Raw genomic sequence first — 27,583 nt, 5'->3', positions numbered from 1 at the left:
CAATGCTGGCGATCCCCGTTGGGCCTACCAAGGTTCGATGGGTGTCTTTTTGGTTGCCTTCAGCAAATTTTTTCGACTTTGGTTTTCGCGCACAGACGTCGGAGCTTCACCAACCTGAAACACCGATCGGTCCAGCGTTCGAATCGCGTTGTTACTTCATCTTTTTTTTATCGACTTTTGTGACTGATAAGCAGAGGGATAGCTGCTTTTCACTTTTTTGAAGTTTTATTTTGATGATACCCCCCCACTTGCAGAAAACAAAAAATCATACATCAAACACAGACGCAGCTGACAGCAGCTTGATTCGAGAGTCACCACCATCACAGTCAACACACAGCACAATTCGACTAGTTACTTCACCAGTCTGTGCAACTGTGGAGACAAGCTAAGCCTTGCGTCCGCACCGGGACCACGGTACTTTATATGTATACTGCTTGCCATGAGGTAACCATGGCCTTTACGAGTGGGTATAACCATCCAAAAAACTCCATCGCCAGCAGCCTCATCGAACAACGCCGACCCAGTGCTCACCTAACCAACGCCATGTCCCATGGGTATTTCAACTTCGTTCTATGTTCAGTGTCGTCTGCCCACGCTCTGGATCCGACATTTTGATAATCTTCACGTCCGAGGTTTGCTTGACGCTGCCCATCGACTGTGGGGTGATGAAAATGAACTGTCGGCCAATTGAGCGGCGAGCAGCACCGATGATCATTTCCAAACTTCTCTCGCGGTTGACACTGTCCATGAAGACGTCACTGGGTCAACTAGTTAGCTCGTGCAGGGAAAAGGTGGCATTGGACAACTTGCAATTCGTCGAGACAACGAATGGGTGAACCCATTGCATCCCATAGTGAGAGGAGCAGACACACGGTAGAGTACGACTTTTCTCCTCCAGAGAGCGTCCTTGTTTCCCTGCCGTCTCCGCTTCGCTCTGTGATATCAGGTTGAACCTTGTAAAGTTAGCGCTTTGCGCGACGTCAGTCTAACGTTCATACTTACGTGAATATCAAGAAGACCCCTATTGTGGTCGATCCTGAGCGTCCCTCTAAATTTGCGTTCGCTCAGTAAATAGTTGAAGGTGACCCGCGCTCGAACAGAAATCCCGGACCGGAATTGCTTCCACCGGTTGCGTCGGTTGTTCAGGGTAGTAATGAGTTGCTGTATCACGTTAGCACAAGTCGCACTCGTACATGCAATCAGACCTACATTACGTAGACTTCTGATATCCTCAAACTCCTGCATGGCATTGTGGTGCCTCTGCTTCGCTTCGCTTGCTGCCCGCGTAAGATCCAGCTGCGATCCACCGAGCTGTCTTTCCGCCTCTTTTCTTGTTTGCTCCATCCTGACCATCGCATCTCGGAGCTTTTCGGATGTCTTGTCAGGGGGGACAAAGACACGCTCTTCGCAGATAGCCTTCGCACCCTCAATCACTTCTACCAGTAAGGCCTGCTGATCCGCAAGCTCTGCCTGCCACTGCTTCTTAAAGTCTTCAGCTCTGGCAACCTTGTCAATCGCAGCGTTCTTGAGCCTGAGCTGTTCTTCTCGTGTGTTCTGTAAGTTTCGAACCGTCGATTGTGCCTTCCCGAGGCGGAATTGGCAGTCAGCGACTACCTTTTGCGCTTCATCCATTTCCCTTTTGTTCGCCTTGTTTTGGTCATCAAGCTGATACTTTTCGATTTTCAAGTCTTCAAAGATGTTCTCACAATCCTTCACTTTTTCTTGGGCCTTTGCGAGATCTGCCTCGCGCACCTGAATAGCTGCAGCATCGGGAGTTGCTTCGTCCAACTCGTTCTCAAGTCGGTCCACTTCTTTGGCGGCTCGTTGGTAAGCAACTTGAAGGTTTTTCTTCTGACGTTCGTGGTCTCGTATCTGAGCATTGCATGTGTTGACCTGACCAAGCCGTTGACTAGCAACCTGCTTAAAGGCCTGGAGTTCTCTATGAGCCTGAGCGAGATTCTCCTCTTCTGTCCTACAGATCTAGTTAGCAAATCTCTTAACATGTTGAACAATTGTGCACACTTGATTTGAGCAGCCCGATCTACCTGCATACGTAGAGGTCCGGAGAATTCCGCAATCGGACTGTTGTTGATACCACCGTTGCCGGTGTAGCTGATGACGCGACCTTTTCGAGTGTCGCCGTCTGCAAAAGTAAAGCACATTCTAACATGTTTAGTCGATGGCCCACGGGCATCCATGAACTGGGCACCCTCCTTCATGTCCTCGATGAGCACGGTCTGCTCGATCGACTGATTGATGATAAACTGATTCCGAACAAGGTCCTCTTCAATCTATGTATTGGTCAGCTGGATGTCTCCACACGTTTCGTGCATGGACCGTAGTTACCGTAAGAGCTCTCATCCATGTCACAAACTCAAGCGGAGGCTCACTCTCCGTGGTATCGATGTGCGCCTTTTTGCCAATGTATATTGGAGCAGACCTGGCATTGTTAGCTTCGTTGGCGAAATGAGAAGTAGACCCGTACCAGCCAATTCTGTTCATCAATTCTGATAGTATGTTTGAATCTTGCCTGCTGGTGACGACAAACCCATTCAAAGCCTGGCCGAACTGCTTCTCTAAGATCCGGCCCCACTGGGGCTCCACCAACTTGACGTGACGACCGAGAGGTCCGAATGGTGGTTCTCTAAACCTGCGCTCGGACTCGATCGCATTGAGTAACTCACTCAGCTTTCTGTGATTTGTATACGCTTCTATCCAGTTAGTTTGGCCACTTTTTAGTGCTCTGATAGTATTTTCGATGCGTGTGACACCGGCCTGCGCCTCTTCCACATTACGATCCGCTTCTTGTTGTTCCTTCTGGGCGTCCTCGAGCTTCTCCTGCAGGGCTGGAAGGCCCGTATCATGGGCCTCGAATGCGGCCCGGGCATTGTCGCGTTGAACTTTGGCTTCATCACACTCCCGAGCCTTCTCGGCATGACGACCATTGTCCGCTTCAGCCTGTCGTCGTCGGTATTGCTCGATCTCTGCCTCAAGCTTCTGCACCGTGATCTTTTTGGCTTTCAACTCACTGTGAGCATTACGTTCATCAGGCTGTAATTGCTGAAGTCTCGTTTTGATATCCTGAAATCTCCCTTTGGTCTCCAATAAAGATTGCTCTGCAGGCTCTAATTCAGCTGTGATATCAGTCACAGATTGCTTGGCAGCTTCACAAGCTTGGTCGGCCTGCTCGTAGAGCTGTGCAGCCTGTCCTGCTTCCTCCTGTAGCCCTTGTATGACCTGGTCGCAATTCGCAATTTCCTTTAAATTGTTCTCCACCTCTTGTTCCTGTTCCCGGACAGTCGCCCAGGCTGCTTGTCTGGCGAGCTCCGCTTCCTTGTCTCGCATGGTTTGTAGACTTGCCGCCCGTTTAGCTTTCCTCGCCAGCGATTCCATCTCGTTTCTCAGAACGCTAAGGTCGGCTTCCTTGACCTCCGCTCTCGCATTCATCACTTCCAGGGACTGTTCAATCTGCTGATAATCTCTGTTGAGGTTCTCGAGCTGTGTGCCCTGGAGGAAGAACTTGTATTTGTCTTTTGGTGTTGAGTCGTTCAGGAACTGTCTTGCCATGTCCTGTGTTAGCACGTTCATCGGGTTGTCAATCTGCATGGAGAACGCGTCCAGGATGTCTTCAAGCTCAGCTTTTTTGTTTGTGACAAGTTTGTTGTTCACGTTTTTGAGCTTGAACCCCGAAGTGCCGGATCTATTGAAATGTCGTTCGACGATGATCGAGTCGCCGTACTGTGCAGGTTTATAGGCGAGTGGCCCTTGGTTCTTGATCTTGACAATCACAGAGGAGTGGTCTTTGCCGTGCTTGATGAGGCTCTTGAGGTTCTGGGCGCGGTTTGTGGCGGTAGCCTTTCCACCCAGGCAGATTTGGATTGCTGTGAGCACTGCGCTCTTGCCGCTACCGTTGTGTCCAATGATGAAGTTGATCAGAGGTCCCAAGGTTACCGTCAAATGTTCGTGACACATGAAGTTGATACACTGGACTTCCTCAATGATGCCAGAGTCAGTTGCCTCATTTGGCCGGTCTGCAGTCTCCTTGCGTTCTTTCTGCACCTGCTGTGTTGCCCATATCTCATGTTCGCGAGTGTCTTCGCCTTCGTCGTCGTCATCGGATGATTCACTACCACTTGCCGCGTGGGATCGCTCGCTGTCTGACTGATCGCTGTCTTGGGATTCAGATTGCCGGGGTCGTTTGCCCTAGATGGTGTCAGCATATGTGTTCGTGTTGGCTCGGGACGGTTGGCGTACGCGACTATTGCTACTCGAGCCGCTAGGATCAACCCCATCTGTGAAAGCGCGAGGGCGCTTCGCAGCCATCACTGCGGCGGCTACTCTCGTCGCAAGAGAAAGAGTTGAGGGGCGCGGTTGAGCTGCAAGGGCGTGATGGGTGTTTGCGAGCGAGGCAGTTCAGAACGCGCTCCTCCCCCGCTGAACCATTGAGGAACCGCGCCACCGGTAGTGTCCGTGCCTGGCGATCACACATCCACGGTAATATGAGGGTTCACAAACGACGCAAAGTCGGGACGAATTGAAGTTGAGAAAACACAAAGAGTGTAGAACAGTTTTAGGCTGACGATTGGGGCATACTGCAGTTCGATTCGACAATACTAAGACTGACCCTGGCACGTGATACCGCGTCACCGCGTGATTGTCTGGGCCACACATTATATTTGAACGTCCAGCCATGGCATTAGATTGCGGCATGTCTTTCACGATTGTAATTTTTAGGTACTAGATAATCACCAACGCCGCCTCAAGGGTTTTCAAAAAGGGGTATATCAAGTGTCAGTGCTGCGACTGATGACTACTATGCAATATTAAGATGTTCCGCTATGCAAAATTCATTGAACATCGCGCCGTACCAGCACTGTTCAGTCTACATGACAACCTGGAGTATGTTAGCAAGCGTTTCCGGTTACCAGTAGAGGTGTTGCAACTTACACAATCGCTGTCCTTGGGCGCCTGCCCTATGCCCATCTCGTCAAACGTCTTTGGTCCTTTGCCTGGCGTTGAGGCGGCTGATGGTGTCTGCTTAGGTGGCGTAGGCGTCGCCGGTTTACTTGCTTGTACTGGCGCAGACTTGGGAGGCGGCTGCTGTTGTTGCAATGTTTGTACCCTATTCGGCTTAGGCATGTTGTCGTATCCGCTGGGACGACCAGATGAGCCCGGCCGTGATGAGGGCCGAGAACCTTGACCGGGTGTAGTAGTGGAGGGCCTATCCATCCGTGAAGAAGTCCTACTCTCCTGACCTGGTTGAACGGTAGACGGACGAGTGTGCTGGCGGGGCTCGAGGGGTGCGACGTAGCCAATATCTGGCAGTGTGGGTGCTTTCTTAAGAGGCGCCCCAGTCGGTTTCTGCAGCTTGTTACGTCCATCTGGCGCACTGTATCCAATATCAGGAGGCTGCGTCGTTGATGGGCGGTTCTGAGGCTCTGGACGTTGAGCACTCGGTCCTCCAGGCTGTCTGTAACCCGCCGGTCCTCCTGGTGCCAGCGGCGCACCCCGACCACCGCGTCCTGGGCCCATGTTGTCCACACTCGTGTGAGGACGCATTGGCATCGGTCCCATGTCATAACCTGAACCGGGATTGGGGCGGGGACTACCGTGCCCGTAAGGATCGTTTGGAGGATATACGTTAGGGTTGATGTTGAACGCCGAGGATGCAGGTCGGGCACTCGAAGCCCTCACCTCTGGCGCAAAGCCACCAGCAATACCTGGCCGCTGCGGGCTTAGTCGAGGAGGCCCGTTGTCCATAGGGTATGGCGCTGCTGAAGAGGGACGGTCATAGGGAGCCGACACGGGGGCATTCGCAATCATCGGGGGCTGGTCAGACATGGGATACGGCGTTGTACTGTCGCCCCTGGGCGGAAGGCGGCCACCTGCAGGAGTAGCTGGAGAGGTGTCGCCGTAGTCAGAAGGGCTGTTATCGTTGATAGAAGGCATAGGAGCATGTGATTTCTGCAGTCTCACTGGCCGCTGCCCTCGCATGGAGCCATGCTTTGACTTGATCATGTTGATGGCAACATTTTCATGGTCCTTCTTTGACAACGTCCGTGACAACTTGGAGATGCTCTCTATACGTGCAGTCGCGTCTCTGTTGCCGTTTTTCTCTGCCTTTTCGTACCATTCCAGGGCTTTGTCAAGATTGACCGGCGTGTTCATGCCGATCTCGTTGAAGTAGCCCATGGCGAACTCCGCTGTCGCGAGGCCGGCCGCTGCGGCACGTTGCGCGTATTGGTATGCCAGCTCTTCGTTCTTGTTGAACTCTCCTTCGTGTCCACAGAGGAACCATTTGCTGATGGCCATGTCTGCCTCGGGCTCACCCTGCCTAGACGCGAGCGCGTTATAGTGCAACGACAGCGTAGGGTTAAACTCACAGCCCAGGCTGCAAAGCTCATAGGCGGAGCCCATCTTCAGCTGAGCCTTTGCGAACCCGAGATAGGCGGCTTTCTCGATGTTTTGTCTGGCGCCCTTTTCATCATAGGGCAAAAACATCTCCGGCACATTGATTTGGGGCAGCTCTCGCGCTTGAAGCATGCCTAACACATAGGCACCTTGTGGGGCATTCTCGTCGGCAGTAGCCGCAGCGAGCTTGATCAGTTGCACTCCTCTTGCAAAGTCTTGTGGCTGGCCGTGCTGTCCGAGTAGCGTCATCATACCAAGGCGGTAGTTGGAGGCTGAGTCGCCTTGTTCGGCGCCAGCTTTGTAGTTTTGCAGAGCCTTGATGGGGTCGTTCGACTGTTCAAACTGCATGCCCATGCGGTATTCTGCCCTTGCGTACCCCTTTGCAGCCGCGCGAGAGTAGCACCTGAACGCCTCCTTCTTGTCTGCGCGCATGCCAAACTTGCCAAACTCTAGCCACATGCCCCGCATAAAGGTCGCTTTCGGGTGGCCTTGGTCCGCCAAGAACGTGACTACGTTCATGGCGTCCAGACGGAGCTGGTGCTCGACTTGTGGTGTGGCCGGTCTTGCCCCCTGGATCTCTGAAATGCGCTGCTCATGCAGTTGCGCGGCGTCTACGTACTGCAGTGCGTCTTGTGCCCATGCCAGCTGCATCTCGGGATCGTTCGAGTTGAGCACCGGCAGGCGCGCATTCTCCAAGACCGCCTCCTTCTCATCGTCGGACGGGGGCACGTTTGGCGGCTTGTTGGGGAGCTTGGGAAAGGGCGAGAAGTTGGGCGAGTCGTAGCTCTGGGCGAACTGGTTGTAGTCGTGCGACGGCTGCTGCTGCACCGACTGGGGCTGCACGTTTGGTGGTTGTCGGAAGGCAGACGAGATGCTCGCTTGCCGCGCCGGCCATTGATCGTTGTGGACAGGCAGCTCGTTCTGGTAGCTCGCCTGTCGCGGGGGGAAGTTCTGCTGTGACTGATTGTAGCCCTGCATGGGTGACATTGCGCCGTTGGTACCACGAGGGCCGTTGGCTTCCAGCTCCAGATGGGCAATGTTTTCTTGCATGTTCTCGGGCACTTCGGGCATTATCCTACCGCCAAACCTAGGTCAGCCGCAATTTCAGGGCATGCATATGGCGATGGGCTAGAACAAACCGCTGAGGCGCAGGCGAGATGACTTCAGGCGAAGGAGCCGGCATATAATAGTCATCGAAGCCTCCTGGCACAAATGTCGCCCCAAGCTGGGGCTGGCCCTGGTGGTAGCTCATTGTAATGGTGCGATAAGGTACCAACTGCTGCACGCTGTGATGCTTGAGATGTATGCGTCAGCCGTTGTCCAAGAGAAAGCCTTCTATGCACGTTGCCGCCTGGTTCATGGACCGTTCCGCGAAGCAGTCATCGAGGCCGCCATGCATGCCGAGTGACGCGTGGAGCAGGAAATGAGCGTACCACATACCTTAACTTGGTGGGGTATGTCCCTGAGTCGCCGTCGCTAAGTGCCAAACTCGCCGACGACCCTTGCGATCTGTCGGGTATCGTATACGAGAAAGCCGTCGATCCTCGAAGTCGTATGCGGTGTAGGTCTATCGCCAAAGGCAGAGGTATGGATAGCGGAGGCGGCGGCAGTGCGCGGCTGAGGAGCGGCGCAGGCGGAAAAGAATAGGTTTAGGAGGGATTCGAAACGACGGAGCAGGCTGTTTGCTACTGAAACAGACGCTGAAGTAATCGCGGCAGTCGAAGCAATCTGAGTGTGAAAGGGGCGTTGTTTGACGTAGAGGCCCGAGTGAGCTCCTCAGCTTGCATACATGTGCGCTTCTGGGGTCACAGGAACAAGGAGCGGATGGTCCCTGGGGGGGTGATGACCAGCATTTATTGATTAATGTCATTCTATGCCCACCTGTCGTTCCTAGCTACTATAAGTGTTTCGACACATGTCGGAAACCAGCCGCCGAGCTCACGTTACTGTGCTATTCACTTCGAGGCTGTGCGGTGAAGTTGACGTCGCCCCGAACCACCACTTTCGGTCGCGCAGGCCTGCCGTAACAAATTTCGGGCCTGACGGCGGATCCACCAGGGCTGTGGACGGCGACGAACAGCAGCGCTGGCTTGCGCGGCTGCACGCGTTCTTGTCATCTAAGCCTCAACACTCAGGTTTATACCACAGCACGCATTTTGTCATGTAGAATGTGCTGCTACTTTACTAGGGTATTCGTATTTCAACTTCTTCGTGATAGGATGAAGACTAAATCGTGTGGACAGAGCGACACTGCAGCTACAGTATACATATCTAGAATGAAACCACAAAGCGGCGGGGATCCCTTACTGCTCTAAGCATCCGCAATGATGAAGTATGCAAACAACAGACGTGGCGCCACACCTAGTGGACCATCACGTCCGCACCAGACTGTTGCTGCGCGGCACCTCCAGGCTGTTGTTGAGCTGGCTTGTCGCCGTTGGCGGGGCCTGCCTCACCCTCATCCATCTCCATGTCATCGTCTCCACCCTCCTCGCCCTCCTCCTCCTCATCGTCTTCTGAATCTTCAATGTCAATCTCCTCACTGCCGGCCTCAGACTCGGCATCATCGTCGTTGGCGGGGCCTGCTGTGTCCTCGGCGCCTGCCATGGCAGCATCCTCGCCCTCAGCGGCAGCACCTTCGCCCTCGGCCTCCTCCTCCTCTTCTTCCTCTTCCTCGATACCGTATTGGTCTCCGTCTGCGGTGAGGTCGGCCTCTGGCTGCTCAGGGGGAAACTCCGGGGGTGCAGACTCGTCGGAGTCCCTATCAAGGTTAGTACTGGAAAAAGGAATACAGGCGTATGTAGTCGAACATACCACTTGATGGCAAAGCGCGTGACTCGTGGCTTCTCTGCAAGAATCTGCCTCTGGACCTTCTCGATGACGGGCTTGGTAGGCGGGTCTAGTGCCAATGCCTCGTCTGTGTACTCGTTGTTGACGTAGTATCCGACACGCACGAACTCGCGCTCATCGTAGCTGCAGCTGAGCAGAATGACCGTGACGCCGATGATTTCGCTGTTGGGAATGCGCGACAGATTGGGGGGGTCGGCCTTGAACTGAAACTTGTTGACACCAACCGGGAGGGGACCGACGAGGACAGAGTCGAGTTCTTGGTCATACTCGTTTCTGCAGGGTGCTGATCAGACGTGTTCACAAAGGGATACAGGAGTCGTCTTACGAGGTCGCGGAGCCAACGTAGGTCAATTTCCACTCGAGGTCTGAACATCAGTCAGTGGCCGTAGCGAACATGCACATTGAGCGCGCTTGCCCTTCTGTAGTTGCTCGAGACACTCGAAGGTGATCTCAAACTCGTATGGCTCGTCGAAGCGCGCGGGGTTGTTCTTGACCTCGACACCGAGAAGCGATACGACAGACATTTTGAAGTCGGAGGTAATTGATCGGGGACAAACGCGGGTGGGACGACTGGTCTGGGTAATGTGATGGGTTTGGGAGTCGAGAAGCGTGCGTGGTGGGGATTCTGCAAAAGGCGGCAGGAAAAGGTGTTTGTTATGGAAGCGGTGAGGACGTGCGTTAGATAGACCGCGGCGGCAACGATCAGTGGATCATTGTCTTTAGGCCTGTCGCGGGTCGCGTCCTTTGGAAACGTGACTAGGCGTTACGCGTTCGCGTCGAGATTGTATGCTGTTTGTTCCCCACGTCTGGAAACAAATGGGACGGGCTAGTCAGGCGCAGCACTGCTCCTTGCTTGATTCCAGGCCTACCAATTGCCCATGTTGCAAAAGTTTTCGTGCTTGGTTGACCTTGGTAGGTACTGAGTAGCGAGACTTGGATCCAGCCAGCTGCATTAGCTTCATTGGATCCAGGAACGCCGCAATTGCAGTCAAGACTATCTGTAGTCTCTGGCTACAAGACAACCCCGTCTCCTTGTTTTGGTGCACGACTCTCGGTGTAGTGTTGAGGGAACCCCATCGAGCCAGATCTCACGACGGTGAGGTTTCGCGTCGCAGGCGTTGGTCCCGAGAGAGATAGCTCATAGGATCTCATACGTGGGTGATGAACGCCTCGAGACTACCAGCCACATGGAAGCTTCCACAATCATGTCTCAGCCTCATCTTTGCAGGCCGGATAGATTTGAGTTTGGGCGGGAGAACATGAGACCGGGCTAATGACGCTGACATAAACTAATCAGCCGTAGTCAGTGCTTCACGGAGAGCCAAAGTGGGGCTCACAGTCTTGCTAGGTCGCAATAAAGCTACCAACACAGTCACCACGAGACAGTCGTTCTGGCATCTGTGATTTAGGAACGAGGAGAGTTTCCGACCGCACGACCTTGTAGAGATTTGACATCACCCGCAGCTAGGCCGTGAGGGTCCCGGGTACCTGCGCAATCCGGTCATCCCAATTCGTACCTAGGTACCGTACGGAGTTGCACTCACACTGCCGTATAGCTGTCGAAAAGGTGGAGGACAGGTTGCCAACCATTGCTAATGTATGCCATGTCCTGTTTGGTACCCTTCCTCTCGCTAATCGCTGCACAGCTGTGCGATATCTGGGGTCTTACGTCCGTAAGGAACAGGCCCTTCCACTCCTGGACTGCATCAACACCTCAGACATGTCCAGCCCACCGTTGCAGAGCCAAAATGGGACCCAATCGTCCCCACCAGTAGTCGCTGACAGGACGACACATCAGCCGCCACCGCGTGTTCGTCGTCGCAACCGCCTCATCACTTCGTGCCTCGAGTGTAGGCGTCGGAAACTAAAATGTGACAAGTGTCATCCGTGTGCACACTGCACCAAGAACGCGCGCCAATGCGTATTCATCGCCTCCGGGCTCGACTCAAGCGCCCAGGCAAAGCTCGCCGAGGTTAAGGAGCAAATGGGCCGTTTGGAGCGGAGCCTCGAAGAAGATGTTGCACGCAAAACAGCATCAAATACTCGAAACCCTTCTGACTTCTCCAGAGCCGGCGCGCTGCCTGGCCAAGAACAGTCGAGCGACAAAGAAGACGATGAGGAGACTCAAAACCTGCGGCCGACTCATCTTGTCAGCGAAGATGCCACTTACTATGAGCCTAACGACGATGTCAACCTCAATGAAGATATAGACGATCTAGGTTTTCGCATGGGTAAAATCAGAATCACAGAGCGTATCGGAGGACTTGTGCGCCCAAGATTTTCCGAAGAAGTGAGTTTATAACTCTTTGACATGCACACCTATACTGACACCTCTGTCCTAGCTTACCCGGGCTCTCAATCAGCTGCCAGACTCGCAATATTCTCACCAGTTTACCATCGAAGATGATGCTGCCGATTGGCTAGCACCTACACAGGATTACGTTGCTCCGTCCTCAAATTTCATGTTGGCATCGGGTATCAATCAAACATGTCTTGAAGCCCATCTGCCCGCACGGGTTGTAGTTGACGAATTGCTCGCTCACTATTGGGACTTTGTTCACATTGTAGCTCGAACAGTGCATCGCCCCTCGTTCGAGCGACAGTATCAGAACTTCTGGATCAGAGTCAACATGGGCACAGAGCCTCGTTCAACTTTCCAGGCTGTGCTCTTTGCGGCATTACTAAGCGCAGTCGTTTCCATGACCGAGGATCAGGTGCGCGTCAAGTTTGGCGTGGAAAAACGAACAATGGTAGACAGCTTCCGTGAAGCAACCGAAAAAGCACTTGCCAAAGCCAACTTCCTCCGCACTACCAAGTTGGAAACCCTCCAAGCATTCGTAATGTACCTTGTAAGTCTAACATGTACTAGAGAGAGCCAAGCATTACATCCTGGTTTTTGCCGCTCAAACCAACAAGACTAAGCTGACACTTGTTTACAGATTACCCTGTGTCGCGATGAAGTATCCCGCTCACACTCTGCGCTTACCGGATCGCTTATCCGCTTAGCTGAGTGCATGGGTTTGCATCGAGACCCAACCAACTACAGCTCTTCCCCGGTCGAGATTCAAGTACGGCGCCTCTTGTGGTATCAAGTCTGTTTCTTGGATCTCCGGACGTGCGAGGCTGTTGGCCCTCGTCCACAGATCCGGCTCGAAGATTACGATACCCGCTTTCCACTGAACATTGACGATGTTGATCTCGATCGTGCCGAGCATGGTGACAGTAACGTAGACGTCAGCAAAGATCGCAAACAATTTACCGATATGACGATTTGTCGTATGCGATTCGAGGCTTACGAGATGCATCGCTTTCTTTGGGGCGAGCGACCAAAACTGGATCGTAAACGTCCCGACGGGAAACGCGAAGTCACAATCACCTCGATTCTGTCGCGTGTTCAATCTTTCCAGTCTGCTATGGAAAAGAAATACGTTCCCATGCTGGACCGCTCAGAGCCATTGCATGTTTTGGCGTCTGAACTGTATGGTATCGTCTCGAACCGCCTCTATGTTTCGATGTTACAGCAGTACATCACTTCTGCCCGCAGCAAGATGCCGGAGCGATTACGACAGCTGACTATAAGCACAGCAACCATGATCTTGGAACATGGTATGGAAATCGAGCTGCATCCTGTTCTATCCTCCTGGTCATGGATCGTTGGTTCTCTCCATCAACACCACTGCGCGCTCATTCTTGTGAACGAGATCTATATAGCGAAACCAGAGCCCGCCATGGAACAGCGTATCTGGAGGTGCCTAGACTACTCGTTCAATCTACCGCCTGGAATCCCCAACGTTGAGAAGACAAGGATGATTCTAGAAGAACTCATCGGAAAAACCAGAAAGTACGCAAACCTGAAAAGAGTACGAATCCCGGCCGACATGCCACAACCATGTCCAGAGCCTAAAAAGCTAGTGCAGAGAGAGGACAGAGAGCACAGTGGAAGCACGCAATCGAGTCTGAGTAGCCCTAGTCCCTTTTCGCATCTACAAAACGGAAACACGGTTGCGCAAGACTGCACGTCGCCACCACAAACGCAAAGCTCGCCGGCTGGAAGCATATACGCAGCCGGGATAAACACATTCCCTGGTGCCATCCCGCTTTCGGATTGGGGTACTTTTGATATGCGAGTGATGGTGCCTGTGTCTCCTTACAATGGTTTCCCCCCCATGAATTATCCCTCGGTCGCGAGTACTGCACAGCAAGATGTAAATGACGCCGACAGTCCGAACTCGGTCATCTACCGAGGCGATGGAGTGTCTGGGAGGCCAACGTTTGGTAATGCTATGGATGCCATCAATGATATTGACTGGGTATGTGACACCTCATCCTGCGGTACTACCCCTGCTGACTACTATACAGAGCGATGTTGAGAAGATGTTTGGTGGTGCTGAGGTTGGGGCAGGCAACATGATCATCCCGCCTTTTGCCTTTCCGTCGTTCTCGACTTCGGATTTGCAATAGTCAGCACATGGTCCGACAGTGAAAGATGAGTGTGGTGCTGCTGCCGCTAACATAATGGTCACCGTGTACCAATCCTTTCACATACGACCATAGGATCTTGAGAGCAAGGCTTCCCGTTCGCTCAGCCCTATTTAAGCAAGATACCGGCGGATTAGTAGTTAGGTGGGTGACCACTAGCGAATCCCCGCTGTTGTATGTTTTTGTGGCCTTTTTTTTTTGCAAGTGGGGCGACTGGCTTGAACATCGCAAGGCGTATGAAGGGCGGTACGACGGGGGTTGTACAACTACATGATGTAAACCTGAATTTGCTGTTATATTTAGTCGTTCGTGACTGAGATAGATTGTATCACATAATTAAGCATCAAATAATTCTAGTGAGCTGCTTGTTACAGTGAGCAACTATCCGAGTGGTTGAAGCAATGCTTATGTAGTAGTCGGCCTTTGGGGCAAATCTGATGGTATCGAAAACAGTATGGGGAAGCTGGCGCCTTGATCGTATACTGCTGTTCAAGGCTGCCTTAGAGCGAGGTCACATTCGTAGAATCTGCAGTCTAATTCACTGCATTGTGACTAGTTGTCTCTTCAGTTCTTTGACATCATCTATCCCCACTGCAGTGGTAAATCCATAGTTTTTAGACTAGTAAAAGGTCGAGTTTCTTTGGACGTATCTTGCCCGGGTTGTTTTGTTCGTTTTCTCAATCTTGACGGTTGTCTTGGAGTGGGAACGTCAAAGGTTCCCCAAAACGCAGCCATCAGGTGTCGACCTGTGTCGTCTCAGTAACTGTCTCAGATTTACTCGTGAGCTAGGGCCTATCGGTTGACGGTACGGAACGAGTCCCGGCGGTAGCGTAAGGTTCAGATACAACAAGATGGTGTATCAAGAGGGTAGATTTGGCGCAGATTAGGTTGAGCCCCTGCTAGGCGTTCCGTTTCGCCACCAAGTCGGACTGCGTTTGACGTTGTTCTTATCGCAAGGGAGTCATGTGTCGAGCCAGAACGACGGGTAAAAAGGGGTTTCGAGATTGATTTGGAAGACAGCGAGTAGTATTCGCGTGTGATGGAGGCTAAGGTCTAGGATTGTGGCATATTTGCTGCACCAGTATCTGGAAAATGTGTGGCGCGGTCACTCGCTTGCCGTTGTCGGCTCTGCAAGGCCAAGTGTAGGGTTCACGGCGGCAGAGGCAGCCAGAAGTTCAGCATGTGAGATTACGTAGGCAAACACAAACATGTCGGTACGGACAGCATGTGAAGCATGTACTGGTTTGGAGGATCAACACTAGGTACTGTGCTACTCCTGTTCAGTTGGGGCGCGGCCACCAAGAGGCGATCGTGGAGGGTATATCGTCGGCCCTTCCTGGAAGTATTTGGCCGCAGTGCGGTAAGTTTAGCAGGGAAATAGAAGAAGAAGGAGAAGAAGAAGAAGAAGAAGAAGAAGAAGAAGAAGAAGAACAGCAAGAGGCCCGGTTGCAGGGGCTGTTGAATGTGACGGACGGTGCATGATGGAACGAGTGAGAGCGATACACGACCGATGGTTGGTTCAGTATGCTGGTCCCGTCTTGGTATATTGGAATGATGCAGCGTAAATATACCGCCGGCGCGACAATGGAAAGCGCGCATGTGAATTACTCGAGATGTCAGTTTCATCTTATGCGACCGGAGCAGCTGCCCAGGAGCAGAAGGTCCACAGTTCACGATGTCAGACGTTGGAGGGTTGTGAAAGGATGTTCCCTGTGTGGGGGAGGTTTTGCAGGGCCCAGTGACAGGGCCGGAGATGTGTACCGCTTAGCGAAGCTTAGTATACAGCACAACGTGTCACTGAGGAAGTTGCGATGAGCAGTAGACGGGTGCTTGCGCTGAGCTGTCACTCAGGGGTTGCACGGTGTAGACTTGTGCCGCTTGGGGAAAGCACGTCCAGCGATGCTTTTCTCCACCACCTTGGCGCGCAAAAGAGCGAGAGCCTGGGAGAGTATGCAGGAAAGCGGAGTTTGTGGATTGCCCGCAGGAGGCGCGACCCGTTGTCTCAAGCCGTGCTGCAGCTCCCCCCCCCCCCCGGCCATGGGTGGCTTTCGGTGTGCTTTGGGAGGCGAAACATGAGTTGGTGATGCTGCAGTGGGTAGTTTAGGCGTGGCTGGCACTGGAGTAGTTTGGCCTCTTGGCTGGCCAGGTTCGGTGTGTACATATGAGCAGCCGTGGTGGGCGCTGGTCAGGGCTCGGGGTGCAAAACAGCGTTGACTCGTAGGATGCGAGCATGCTGGGTGCGCCGGTCGTGGGCGCGCAGGGGTGCGAGGGACAAGGTTTGGATCGTGTGCACCTCCATCTCAAAAGTTGCTAGCTGCCTCTCTCTCCCTCCTGCATTGGGGCCGGCAGCGCTTTCGTTCCACTCTCTGCACACGTCTGGCGACGGCGCGACGGCGTCTTCCTGCACTGCACTATCCCATTTATTCCGCCCCCGTCCTTGTTGTGTAGCGATCCGCACGCATAGTGGTCGCGCGTGGCTCTTTTCGGCTTCGTCGTGCAACACGACCAACATCGCGGTTTGGGAAACCCCTGAAGCCCCCGCAGCTCCTCGTCTCGTAAAGTTAGTTTAGACCGACGTTTCTCTACGCGTGTCATGCGACTGGACGACGCCTTGCTCCACCCCTAGCATCTTGTGCCGCAAGCCGCGGGCTTCCCAGGTACGAGGAACGGGCGCGCCCAAGCAGCATCGCGCCATTGACCTGCATCGTCACCTGTCGGTGCAATCTTCTTGTCACGGCAAGATCCCTCCCCAATTGCTGCCGTACAGCCCTCGCAGACGTGTCTGGGCTTTGCGGAGAATGCTCCTGTGCCCCAGTGTGGGAAGGTACTCGACGCAGACAATCGTTCACAGAGCCCGCTGCCCGCTGCCATGGCCGACTACGCCCACCACCATGGCCGCCCATCCACGCCCACGGGCTCTGCCACGACCTACAGACCAAACGGGCCCATGCGAGCCCTCAATACCGACCAGCCCAAGCACGAGACCTTCTTCGACGATGCCACGCCCGTAGACGCCTTCAACGACCACGCCAAGCACGACCCGCTGCGCGACTCCCACGATCTTTCCTTCGCCGAGGGCGGCAACGTCAGAGACTCGGTCGTCGACAACATGCTGCTCTCGCTCGACCAGTTCGCCACGGGCAGCCTGTTCGGGAGCTCAGCACCGCACTACGCCAGCTATGCCGACGACGACGACTTCTTCCTGCGCGACACCTCGTACCGCCCGCCCGGCGCCCGTCATCGCGGCCACACGTACACGTCGTCGCGCTCCTCCGACTACGACCTCAACCCCGACGACCACTCGCGCTACACGGCCCACCACTCGCGCGCCCGTCGAAGCAACAGCAGCAACAACATCGGCACCCCAATCCACCGCAAGGGAAGCACGCGCGACATGTATCCAGCGAGGCAGACCACCGCACACTACGGCCAGCTGCCACAGGCTGGCCATCTGCGAGGCAGCAGCAAGAAGGGGAGCATGGGCAGCGGCTCCTCGAGCATCGACTTTGGCCAGTCTGGGATCCTGGGAAATCAGCGTCTTGGGTTTGGGAAGCGTTCGGCCAGTTTCGACCACAGCAATGCAAGCGACCGGGGGAGGATCTCGCCCCTGCGAGTCGAGTCTGTCCTGGACAGAGGCCGGGTCGCCTACCAAAACTACACCGATGAATACGATGCGGCTCCCGAACCCACTATTCCTGCAGGCCCTCGGAGGCTTCAGGAACCACCACAATCACCCCTCGCTTTCCCCCCTCAACCATCCTACGCCGCACCGCAGGCGCCCCGACCGGGTCGCAGAGGCAGCGTCCGCTCCAACACGAGCTACAGAACGCTGCGGAAGAACAAGAGCCAGCCAGGACCAAGCATGAGGGCCCAGGCGCAGGAGTTTGTTAATGCCAGCACCTTGCGAGAACTGCCGCCCGTACCGTCGTGGCACGATCCTTCTGCTCCATCAGCATTCGTGGCTTCACAAAGTCCACTGTTCCCTCCCCAGGCTCCAGCTGCGCCAAAGCCTGGCTTCTTCCGCCGAGTGTTTGGTGGAGGCTCTTCCAAGTCTACACCACAACTGTCTGCCCCCTTAGCAGGCCCAAACTCGGCACAAGAAAACTCAACCCCGGTCCCCAGTAAGCCCCAGCCGGCCGATGTCAACTCCGTGTACTCTTCCGCGCGACCGCGTACGACACCCAGCAACGGCGGTCATATTGCTTCTCAGATAAAATCGCTGCCAAAAGCTCCCCAGACTGCTAATCCCGCCCACGGCGACGCACAAGCACTACACCCACCAACGCTCGGCAAAAAGCCATCATCATTCTTCCGTCGTCGAAAGAAGTCTATTTCTGAAGGCACAAAAACCCCCGTCACGGCTCTCGAGTTTATCCAACCAGCCAGGCCGGTCCTGCCCCCACAGCCCAGCCCTGGAGTTAGCAGTCTGCGACAAGTTATGAACCCTTACCTCAACGACGGAGGGCGCACTGGGAACCGAACACCAGACGCGCGTGATGAGCAGTCGGGTGATGCTTCAACGAATGGATTCTCACCAAACTACAAACCACACAAGGACGCAACGGTCCGCGCAATCAAGTCAACTTCACGTGCGGATGATCAGACACCTCCTGCATCTCGGGGCGAGCAATTAAGAGCTTCTGAATTGAGCAGTACAGGCAGTCCCAAGCTGAAGCTAAAACTGAAGCATGCGAAATCACCTGTCCCGACTCAGCAGGAGGACACTTTCCTTGCGGATAGCAGTAGCTGCAACGAGGATCGAAGTGGTCGCGCAACGCCAACGGGCGATTACAGCGGTACCGAGGAAAGGAGACCGAGCACAGGACCCACCCCCTCGTTACTCAGACAAGCTGAAGCAAAAAGCAATCGCAAGCCTAGTGGCGACCACCGGGCCGAGCTCCTGTCTCCGCACGACGACCCTATTTCTAGACGTGGTTCGATGTCGCAATCCGCTTCAGAAGCCGAGGACGAAGGCTGGATCATCACCGAATCAACCGACAAGGTGCACCATACTGACAAGAAAAGCCCGGCTGCAAAGCGTGTATGGCTTGACACTACTCTTTCAGACCCAGTTGCTGATACTACCCTCGACCTAAAATTACCCTTGGAAGGCGCGCGATCGTCCCAGCAGTCACTCGACAAGGTATCGCCAGACGCCAACACCCCAACTTCACCTAATGACGTGTTCCTCTCTGCTACAAGTCTGCCTATAGTGCAGATTGAAAGTCGCGACTCCGACACCATGCCTTCTATTGTCGAAGACCGGTCGATGCACAGCGAGCCTACTGATGCAGAGCGTGAACGTGCGTTCCAGATCTACAGCGGCGACGATTCCTCTAGCCTGAAGGCCCAAGCAGCTACCCTCCTGGGAGATGTTAGCTTGTCTAGCACACGCATGCGAAAGGCTTTTATGGACCTCTTTGACTGGACTGGCATGAATATCTTGGCCGCTATGCGTGACCTTTGTGGCAAGATTATTCTCAAAGCCGAGACTCAGCAGGTTGACCGCATTCTTATGAGTCTCTCAGAGCGCTGGTGTGAGTGCAATAGCAGCCATGGCTTCAAGGCAGTCGGTAAGTAATTTTTTTTAAAAAAAAAACGAGAAAGAGACACGAAGCTGACCTCCGACAGATGTCGTGCATACTATTTGCTACTCCATTCTGCTCCTCAACACAGATCTGCACTTGGCTGACATTGAGTCAAGAATGACACGAAGCCAATTCGTCCGCAACACACTCCCTACCGTCACTCGCGTCTGTCAGGATTCGGTCAAGGCCGCGGGAGAAGAGACGCTAAGGCCACATTCCACTCATTTCCGAAGGCCCTCTCTGCCATGGAACGAGAAGTCAGAACCCAACTCGCCGGGTGCTGACGCTACTGCATTCTCTGCAGATGCGGAGGAGCCTGCGGAAGCTAGGAAAACCCGCAGTCGTCTCTCTATCCGACCTCCTGCTAGAAGTGGCTCAGAAGGTCTACTTTCCTTTGACTCTGCAGTATCTGAGTCTAACACACTTGTTAACTCACCATACAATGGTCCCATGCGAGGATGGGAGTTCCAGGTGGAGACGGTGCTTAAAGAGTTCTACGATTCTATCCGTAAACAACGCCTGCCCCTCCATGGGTCTTCCGAACCTGTTGTTCATCACCAACCTTCATCCAACAATCTATCAGTTACCAACATGCTCCGTCGCACTCCCAGTGTGTTGAGCAAAGCACCGTCTGACAACACGAGCTACCGTGGCCGATCCCAGAACGATTTCCGTACTGTAGGCAGTCGCTGGGCCTCTAAGAACCGCTCAAAGCAAAGATTGTATCCTTCATCTACCGTGGCATCTAGCCGAACCAGTCTCGACGACGGGTCAGTATGGAGTCCCGCTGGATCCAGCTCGTGGAGTCGCTATTCCTACGGCAAGACCGGCACTTCGATGTCGGTGGACTCACTGGGCTCACACTTTGCGCATGGCGATTACCAACAGGCTATCGGTTTTGCCAATGCCCTTAGTCAAGCCATCATTCGTGAAGAGGGCATGACTATTTCCAGCGATGAAGAGTTCTCCCGTGTGGCCCCGCTGTTGGAAGACGAGACACTCGAGCTTGTCGGAGCACCATGGGCTAAGGAAGGCATCCTCAAGCACAAGCGACACCTTGATGCAGTGGACAGAAAGGCAAAGGACCGAGCGTGGAACGAGTGCTTCGCTGTCGTCGAGAAGGGCTGTATGCGGCTGTTCTCTTTCAGTATGAACTCTAAATCCGTCAGACAGAAGAGCAAGCTACGGCCGTCTGCTGGTGGTGTTGTCGGAGGTGGCAACTGGATGGACAATGCGGAGGCTTTGGACAGCTTTCCGCTCCGCCAGACTATCGCCAGCGCGCTACCTCCTCCAGGGTACTCAAAGACAAGGCCTCACGTATTCGCGCTTTCACTCCCTACAGGAGCAGTTCATCTGTTCCAGGTTGGAACGCCTGACATCTGTCGAGAGTTTGTGTGCACCGTCAACTACTGGTCGGCTCGTCTCTCGAAAGAACCTCTCATGGGTGGTGTCAGCAGCATGGAATACGGTTGGGGTGAGAATGTCATCAACCCAGCTCTGATCCGTCAAGACAGTGCGCCGTCGGTGCAAGGCCATATGCCCCGTCCGAGTGTCACAAGCTCCCTTCGTAGTTCGATGGACCATGCCACTGGCACACCGAAACCCAGACTTCCCGGGGACAAGGTCGTCTTATCGGACTGGAGCCCACCAGCATCGAGCATGATGGCTAGTACCCTGATGGAAGTGGATCAGCTTAGGGCCCTCACCGACTATGTCAAGAACATTGAGAACGAGCTCGCTCACCACAACGAACTCAGAGCGCCGTTGCTCATTGCTGTAAGTATCACCGTCCCGCTTTTCCGTAATGATAACTAACACACAAAATCAGTTTTCGCCTCGCCACCCTAACGCTCAGAAGGCCATGGCCAACTGGGAGCGCAAATCGCAATACCTTCTCCGGGAAATTGTCAAGTTCCGGACCTATATTGACACCCTAGCAACTGCACAAGCGCAGAAGCAAAAGATCTATGCCGAGCGCGAAGCTCGTGAACAACAAGAGGCGGAGGAGTCGGAAAAGGAAGCAGGCACTACTGCGAAGGCAGCTGAAGACGATGGTGCGAACAAAGCTTCCGAGCCTGCTCCATCCAAGACCACACCAAACCCGGCCCCATAAACAGCTTTCCTTTCACATCCATGATCGCCATCTTGTTTGATTATGGCGTATACTGACGACTGATTTCTTTGTTATGAATAGTTACTCCTCTGCGGCGCACGATACGGCGTTTGCGACTGCTTCATTCGTCAAAGCCGAGTTTGAGACGGCGGCCGTTCTCGGTGGCCTGACACATTGTTATACCTATTGTAATTTGTACGATTTCTGTACGTGCGGCGTCTTCAGCATTTTTTTTTTTCTCTATCATCTTTTCAGTTTAGCATGTTACCGCTTCGTTCCAATGAACAAGACGATCACCCGCGAGAGTGGTTTTGTATGGGATGGTACTGTGTGTACGATTATATTCGCGCTCAGCCATCATCAAACTCGGGAAGATTGATGATGTATTATGGTTATTATGGGACGGGGCTTAGTTCTTTGCAATTGTTTACTAGAAAGGGTGGAAGAGCACGACGAAGAAGCAGGTGTTCAAACATTATACCCCACGTTTTCGAATAGCATACTTTCGATACTGCCTCTGTGTCATGGCTTTGGTGACATGATGATGCGCATCTATTCCTGGTGCAGTGCTGTGGCATGCATGGCAGCTGGGAGCAGACACACTTGGTCTATGGCACAGCTTGCATGTGTATACACGGATTGACGAACAGCATCCCGTTACATCGCCCTCAGCCACTCCATATTACCCCAGTCTGGGACTACGCACATGGCTACGATAGGTTCACAGTACTGTAGCTTACTGCTCGATGTAACTCCCATAGCCACCACGACGACATCAATGATGCTATTCAAGAAGCTCATTGCGCCCATGCTAAACTACGGCTGCAGCTAGAGCAGCAGAGCGCTACGAAAGCGCAGCAGCGTTACGCCAAAGACATTTGTAGTGCCTACTCTCGTCCCAATCATCGTGACTCGAGCCAAAACACCATTCGGTCTTCACCGTTGGCGTGCAGCGTTCTGCGCAAGCCACACAAAGGGCTAGATTGTCCTAGCGCCAGCCTCTGCAGACAGGGTGCAGCAGCCAGCGCTCTGATGTGCTTTGGGGGCAAGGACCTGAATTGGACTGAAGAGTGCCCGAAAGGTGCCATGCTGCTAGGCAAAGGTGGGATCGCGTAGACGGTGACGGGACAGATTGAGAAGAGGGCGGTGGCATGGCATGTAGCCAAGTCGTGTTGTGCACCTATCGCGCTGCAGGCTGCATTGGGTGGGGCGCATGGTGCTGTGTAGGGGATGTAGGGGATGTGGCTAGGGACAGGGTGAGTGAGTGGTAGAGGGCTGAAGTAAGGGCCGATGGGTTCGTTTCGGAGATGGGGTGGGAATATCCACGTTAGACGGTTCAGAGAAATGAGACGAGCGATTTTGTAATAGGTAAGCACGCACTACTGGGTAGTGCAGAGCAGTGAACGTCAACTAGGACTAGCAAAAGCACAAACACATGACTGAATGTCGTCCGAGACGTTGCAGCCTCTGTTTCTCGTGTCGAGAAAAAATGGCGTACAGCAGCATTAGTCCAGCCCAGCTCTGAGGAAACAGATCTGCCCCTAGTTCGACCCACCCCGGCCCTAGGGATCGTCGGTGTTGCCGTCTCGCGTACAACGCCGGGCGAGCTAACTAGTAGCCTTGTAGCTTGCTGGCATCGTGGCATCCCACGCAACCCCATGTCGCGCATGGCACAAAGAGGGCTTTGCTGGGAGAGAAGAGGGACGAATTGGGCATGCCGGACGGCTGGACGAATGAGAGGGCTGAGGCGACGGGAGATGCGGCACTGGGGAGTCGTCTTGCCTTGGACCCACCACCCAGACCTGCTCGACTGGCCTTTTCTGTCTTCTTTCGTCTCCTTAGCGACTTGGTTCTGCCGTGCACGCCCCCTAAATTGTGCGTATTTCCTATTGCTCCCAGAGATCGTCAGTCGTGTTGCCCGTTGTTGGAATTGGTCTTGCGCAATCAGACCTCTCGCCACGAGCGAAATTCGACAAGCCCACGGGTTTGGAAGCTTGCATGCATCGGTAGCTTTGTCAGAGCTCAGCCTTAACCATCCCTACCACCCCTACTCCCGCATCTCTCGACGTTACCGACACACCGTCAGCCGCACTCTATTACGGGACTGGCGACAGCTTTCTTCGAGTCGTATTTGAAGCAGTGAAGCGCGCGCGCTCCCAAACGGGCATTTGATCTCCCATCCTCGACGGCTATTCGGCATCTCCGCCACAACGCGCGCACTTTGCTTTGGAAGAAGCCCCGACCTCGATCCTACACTGTACCTCGACATGTCATACTATCCCGGACAACAATACCACAACGGCGGCGGCTACGGCGCCCCTCCTCCGCCCCAGAACGGCTATGGTGGCCCGCCGCCGCAAGGATACCCACCTCCACAGCAGAACTACGGTGCTCCGTGAGTAGAGAATGACGGGTAATGCCTCACGGGTGCTGACGGATATCAGTCCTCCACAGCAGTACGGATACCAGAGCCCACAACCACCCTACAACAACTATGGCCAGCCTACTCCGCCTCCGCAGCAGTACGGATACAACCAGGTACGCATACAACATGCGAACAAGCAAACCGTTGCTGCATTCCAGGCTAATTTGCACAGGGACCACCACCACCACAACAGCAACAGTATGGCAACTACGGCCCACCGCCTCCGCAGCAACAACAGCCTCCGCCTCCCCGTCCAGGCATGATGCCCACAGCCAACAGTAATCAATGGACACATGGCAACCACAACGCACCCCCACCACCGCCCCAGGGCGCACAGAACTTTGGACACGGCGCACCCAACGGCTATTCGTTTCAATACTCGGCTTGCAACGGGCGACGGAAAGCCCTGCTGATCGGCATCAACTACTTCGGCCAACGAGGACAGCTCCGCGGCTGCATCAACGATGTGAAGAACATGAGCACATACTTGAACGAGTTCTTTGGCTACAAGAGGGAGGATATGGTTACTTTGACCGACGACCAGCAGAATCCCATGAGCCAGCCGACCAAGGCGAACATCTTGAGAGCGATGCATTGGCTGGTCAAGGACGCAAGGCCAAACGACTCTCTGTTCTTCCACTACTCAGGTGCGCCTTTCCTATTATACCATGCTGCCTTCAGCCATGCTAACTCTCTCTATAGGCCACGGCGGCCAAACCAAGGATCTCGACGGCGACGAAGACGATGGCTATGACGAGGTCATCTACCCAGTTGATTTTCGCACCGCCGGCCACATTGTCGACGACGAGATGCACCGCATCATGGTCATGCCCCTCCAGCCCGGTGTGCGGCTCACCGCCATCTTCGATTCCTGCCATTCCGGCTCCGCCCTTGATCTACCATACCTCTACTCCACTCAAGGTGTGCTCAAGGAGCCCAACTTGGCCAAGGAGGCTGGCCAAGGTCTGCTGGGCATCGTGGCGAGCTATGCCCGCGGCGACATTGGTAGCATGATTGGTGGTGCCACAAGTCTGTTTAAGAAGGCGATAAATGGCGACGAAGTGCACAAGAAGAACCTGAGAACAAAGACGAGCCCTGCCGACGTAATCATGTGGAGTGGATCCAAGGATACGCAGACTTCGTAAGTGTCTTCCCAACCCACCCCTGGATCTGACGCGAGCAATACTAATGCTTGACAACCAACAGGGCCGACGCGAGTATCGGTGGAGAAGCTACGGGAGCCATGTCTTGGGCCTTCATCTCTGCGCTCCGCAAGAACCCCAACCAAAGCTATGTACAACTGCTCAACAGTATCCGTGATGAGCTGCAGGGCAAGTATGCTCAGAAGCCTCAGTTGAGCTGCAGTCATCCGTTGAGTGAGTGCTTTTCCACACTTCGCTAAGGGAACAGTAGGCTAATCGAAATAGATACTGACTTGCTGTACGTTATGTAAACATACTTTTACGCACATTAAGTGTTCATAAGATGAGGCCGTGGCTCCGAACCTGGTTGTACGGAATACCATCCGAGAGAGTGATACCATGACACATTCATCCTTGGATGAGAAGGAAGTCGTAGTTGGGTGCAAAAATGCCTTTTTTCTTCCATGATCGAGTATACAACTTCTTTTTGTATATACTTGGGAACGAGATACGACGGCGTTTTAATCAGGTTGCTAGCAGCACTTGTAAGGAGGGCGATGTTGGGTTAAGAAGACTCGTAATTCATTGTAGTGGGATATCGAACTGTCTTGTCTATCAAAGCTCGTCGACATGTATTGCCCCCTTGTAGCGCCATCGCTATCCATTACCATTGTTAATCATGATCCAACCATCCACTTCTGTGGTTCTCAAAGACGCCCTAGAGCACCCTCTATAAAAATAAAAAAAAATGAAATCTTGACGTCTCACCTCCCGACGTGCTAAATGTCAGCCATTTCCTCATCAACCCAGTCCCTCCAACTCCTCCACTCGCCCCAGCCCAGCGCCACCTTCTTTCCCTGGTACCTCACCACCCTCAGCGAGACCTTGTTCCAATCCGCCTTCTTGCCATTCCATCCAGCCTTCCTCATCAGACTAACCAGCGTCTCTTCCTTGGTCCACCCTTGTTCGCTCGCCACATCAGGCAGATACGTGCTCCCGTAGCGTCTGCCCTTTTCATGGAAGCTGATGCGCAAGCCATGTGTGCCAATCTCCCAGTCCATGGCATCGTCAACAGGCTCAAAGTCTGTGAGCAGAGTAACGGCGCATTCGAGGGTTGGCAGTTCGCGTGTGCTAATGGGCGAGAAACGCGTATCGTCGAATGCGGCCGTTAGTGCGTAGTCGGAGAGACCCTTGGTGAGGGGTTGCGCTTCAAAGGTGCCGATACAGCCTCGTAGTCGCTTGTCGCCAGAACGTGAGATTGTGTTCCATGTTACGAACAACGGATGTTCTTCTTCTTCTTCTTCTTCTTCTTCTTCCTCCTCCTCATCCTCGACCTCGTTGTCAACCAGATTTGTAGAACTGCTGCTCTGGCTTGTAAGACTGCTTGGTGTCTCGCTGCTCGGACCACTGGGCGTCGAAATTCCGCTTTGCAGGCTCGAGGAACTAGCTGACGAGGGCGGAGAGGCGAGGATACGCGATATAGCGGCAGGTTTGTACGAGCCATCTACTGACGCGGACGCGAGTGCGGCTTGTTCTGCTTGTTCTGCTTCGGTCTCATCTTCGAGCTCAGAGGTCGTGGTGGGCTCCGAGTTGTATTTCGCCCAGAGGTGTTCGACTTGGGCCAGAGTGAGAGAAGGGCGCTTCTCGAGGCTTGCGACGAGGCTTTCGAAGCAGTATGCGCAGTGCGCTTGTGTGGCCATGGTGGGATGTTGGAAGGACGGATGCGGGAGTTTGGCGGGAGCGAACAGACTAGGGTATCGGGGGGTAAACGCACGACCGGAGAGGACTGGAGGGTGGGGAAGGAAGTATTAGATATACGACGTCTTGCAACACAGCAAGTATGACGGCTGAATCCGGGGTGTAGGGCTGCTAGTTGATAGGGTCGGGATGCGGCAGGGCTATGCAGTAACGTCAGGAACCGGAACGTCTCGGCTGACTTGCCTCCGCGGAGAGATTCCAAGAGCGTGATGGGTGCTTGTCGATATGTAGAGGTTGTGCACGCTGTCGCATCAACTCCGGGGGTCGACGTGGTTGCCAGAGGGAGGGAGTAATGGCGGAAGTGGTGAGGCGCCAGAGATAACCCCGCCGATCCGGCGAATGGTGCGTTGGGGAAGCGTCATCAACTGGAATGAACAAAAGAAGATGCACAATCTGGAAAGTAAAATGTTATTCATTGCAGTACAACTGAATGTAAACTATGTTGCGAGGTACCATCTGCACAAGCTCCCTAAGAGATGCACCGAAAGTCCCAAAGTTCCGTTCCAACAGTTGGTATGTAACCCCATCTTCATGCACACGTACCTTACGGGGTAAAAGGTCGTGTGTTTGGTAATGATGGGGATGATTGTTCTTGCCACGATAGATTTTCCTTCAGCAGGTCGAGCATGGGAGAGCTCTGTTGCTGTACACACTAATGGCTGGGTTGGGGTATGCACCTCGTTCATGTATCTCACTTACCTGAAGACGTTGCGAAGGGTCAAACAGCCTAACACATCACTGGGACAGTCGCGCGCTCGTGGAACCGACCTGACTTTTCGACTTATTTCATTGCCACATTTCATGCCTGCGGTAGGCG

General features: G+C 53.9%; 6 protein-coding genes across 6 annotated transcripts; 3 read left to right on the top strand and 3 right to left on the bottom strand.

Moving 5' to 3' along the window:
* Positions 1-559: 559 nt before the first annotated feature.
* Positions 560-4,323, bottom strand: ACET3X_000537 (uncharacterized protein; the record flags this gene model as incomplete). Its single annotated transcript, XM_069447843.1, has 8 exons — positions 560-758; positions 811-953; positions 1,003-1,161; positions 1,210-1,972; positions 2,023-2,291; positions 2,347-2,440; positions 2,486-4,203; positions 4,255-4,323. 8 exons carry the CDS (start codon positions 4,321-4,323, stop codon positions 560-562), a joined length of 3,414 nt encoding a protein of 1,137 aa, XP_069310779.1.
* Positions 4,324-4,882: 559 nt separating this feature from the next.
* Positions 4,883-9,785, bottom strand: ACET3X_000536 (uncharacterized protein; the record flags this gene model as incomplete). The annotated part of the gene is made up of 8 exons (XM_069447842.1): positions 4,883-4,894; positions 4,948-7,486; positions 7,551-7,697; positions 7,852-7,873; positions 8,796-9,172; positions 9,226-9,534; positions 9,587-9,626; positions 9,677-9,785. 8 exons carry the CDS (start codon positions 9,783-9,785, stop codon positions 4,883-4,885), a joined length of 3,555 nt encoding a protein of 1,184 aa, XP_069310778.1.
* Positions 9,786-10,617: 832 nt separating this feature from the next.
* Positions 10,618-14,102, top strand: ACET3X_000535 (uncharacterized protein). The gene is made up of 5 exons (XM_069447841.1): positions 10,618-10,858; positions 10,908-11,551; positions 11,604-12,110; positions 12,201-13,571; positions 13,621-14,102. The coding sequence occupies exons 2-5, from the start codon at positions 10,982-10,984 to the stop codon at positions 13,720-13,722; spliced, it is 2,550 nt and encodes an 849-aa protein (XP_069310777.1). The 5' UTR covers positions 10,618-10,858; positions 10,908-10,981; the 3' UTR covers positions 13,723-14,102.
* A 2,507-nt stretch (positions 14,103-16,609) lies between these two features.
* On the top strand, positions 16,610-21,441 carry ACET3X_000534 (uncharacterized protein; the record flags this gene model as incomplete). Its single annotated transcript, XM_069447840.1, has 3 exons — positions 16,610-19,313; positions 19,372-21,104; positions 21,157-21,441. 3 exons carry the CDS (start codon positions 16,610-16,612, stop codon positions 21,439-21,441), a joined length of 4,722 nt encoding a protein of 1,573 aa, XP_069310776.1.
* A 2,267-nt stretch (positions 21,442-23,708) lies between these two features.
* On the top strand, positions 23,709-25,319 carry ACET3X_000533 (uncharacterized protein; the record flags this gene model as incomplete). Its single annotated transcript, XM_069447839.1, has 6 exons — positions 23,709-23,836; positions 23,886-23,979; positions 24,039-24,513; positions 24,569-25,007; positions 25,073-25,242; positions 25,294-25,319. The coding sequence occupies 6 exons, from the start codon at positions 23,709-23,711 to the stop codon at positions 25,317-25,319; spliced, it is 1,332 nt and encodes a 443-aa protein (XP_069310775.1).
* A 468-nt stretch (positions 25,320-25,787) lies between these two features.
* Positions 25,788-26,708, bottom strand: ACET3X_000532 (uncharacterized protein; the record flags this gene model as incomplete). Its single annotated transcript, XM_069447838.1, has 1 exon — positions 25,788-26,708. The coding sequence occupies one exon, from the start codon at positions 26,706-26,708 to the stop codon at positions 25,788-25,790; it is 921 nt and encodes a 306-aa protein (XP_069310774.1).
* Positions 26,709-27,583: the final 875 nt, after the last annotated feature.

Source organism: Alternaria dauci, chromosome 1 (assembly GCF_042100115.1).
Source record: "Alternaria dauci strain A2016 chromosome 1, whole genome shotgun sequence".
Taxonomy (NCBI): Eukaryota; Fungi; Ascomycota; class Dothideomycetes; order Pleosporales; family Pleosporaceae; genus Alternaria; species Alternaria dauci.
Note: the sequence above shows the minus strand (reverse complement) of the source record. Positions and strands in the feature narration are given on the sequence as shown.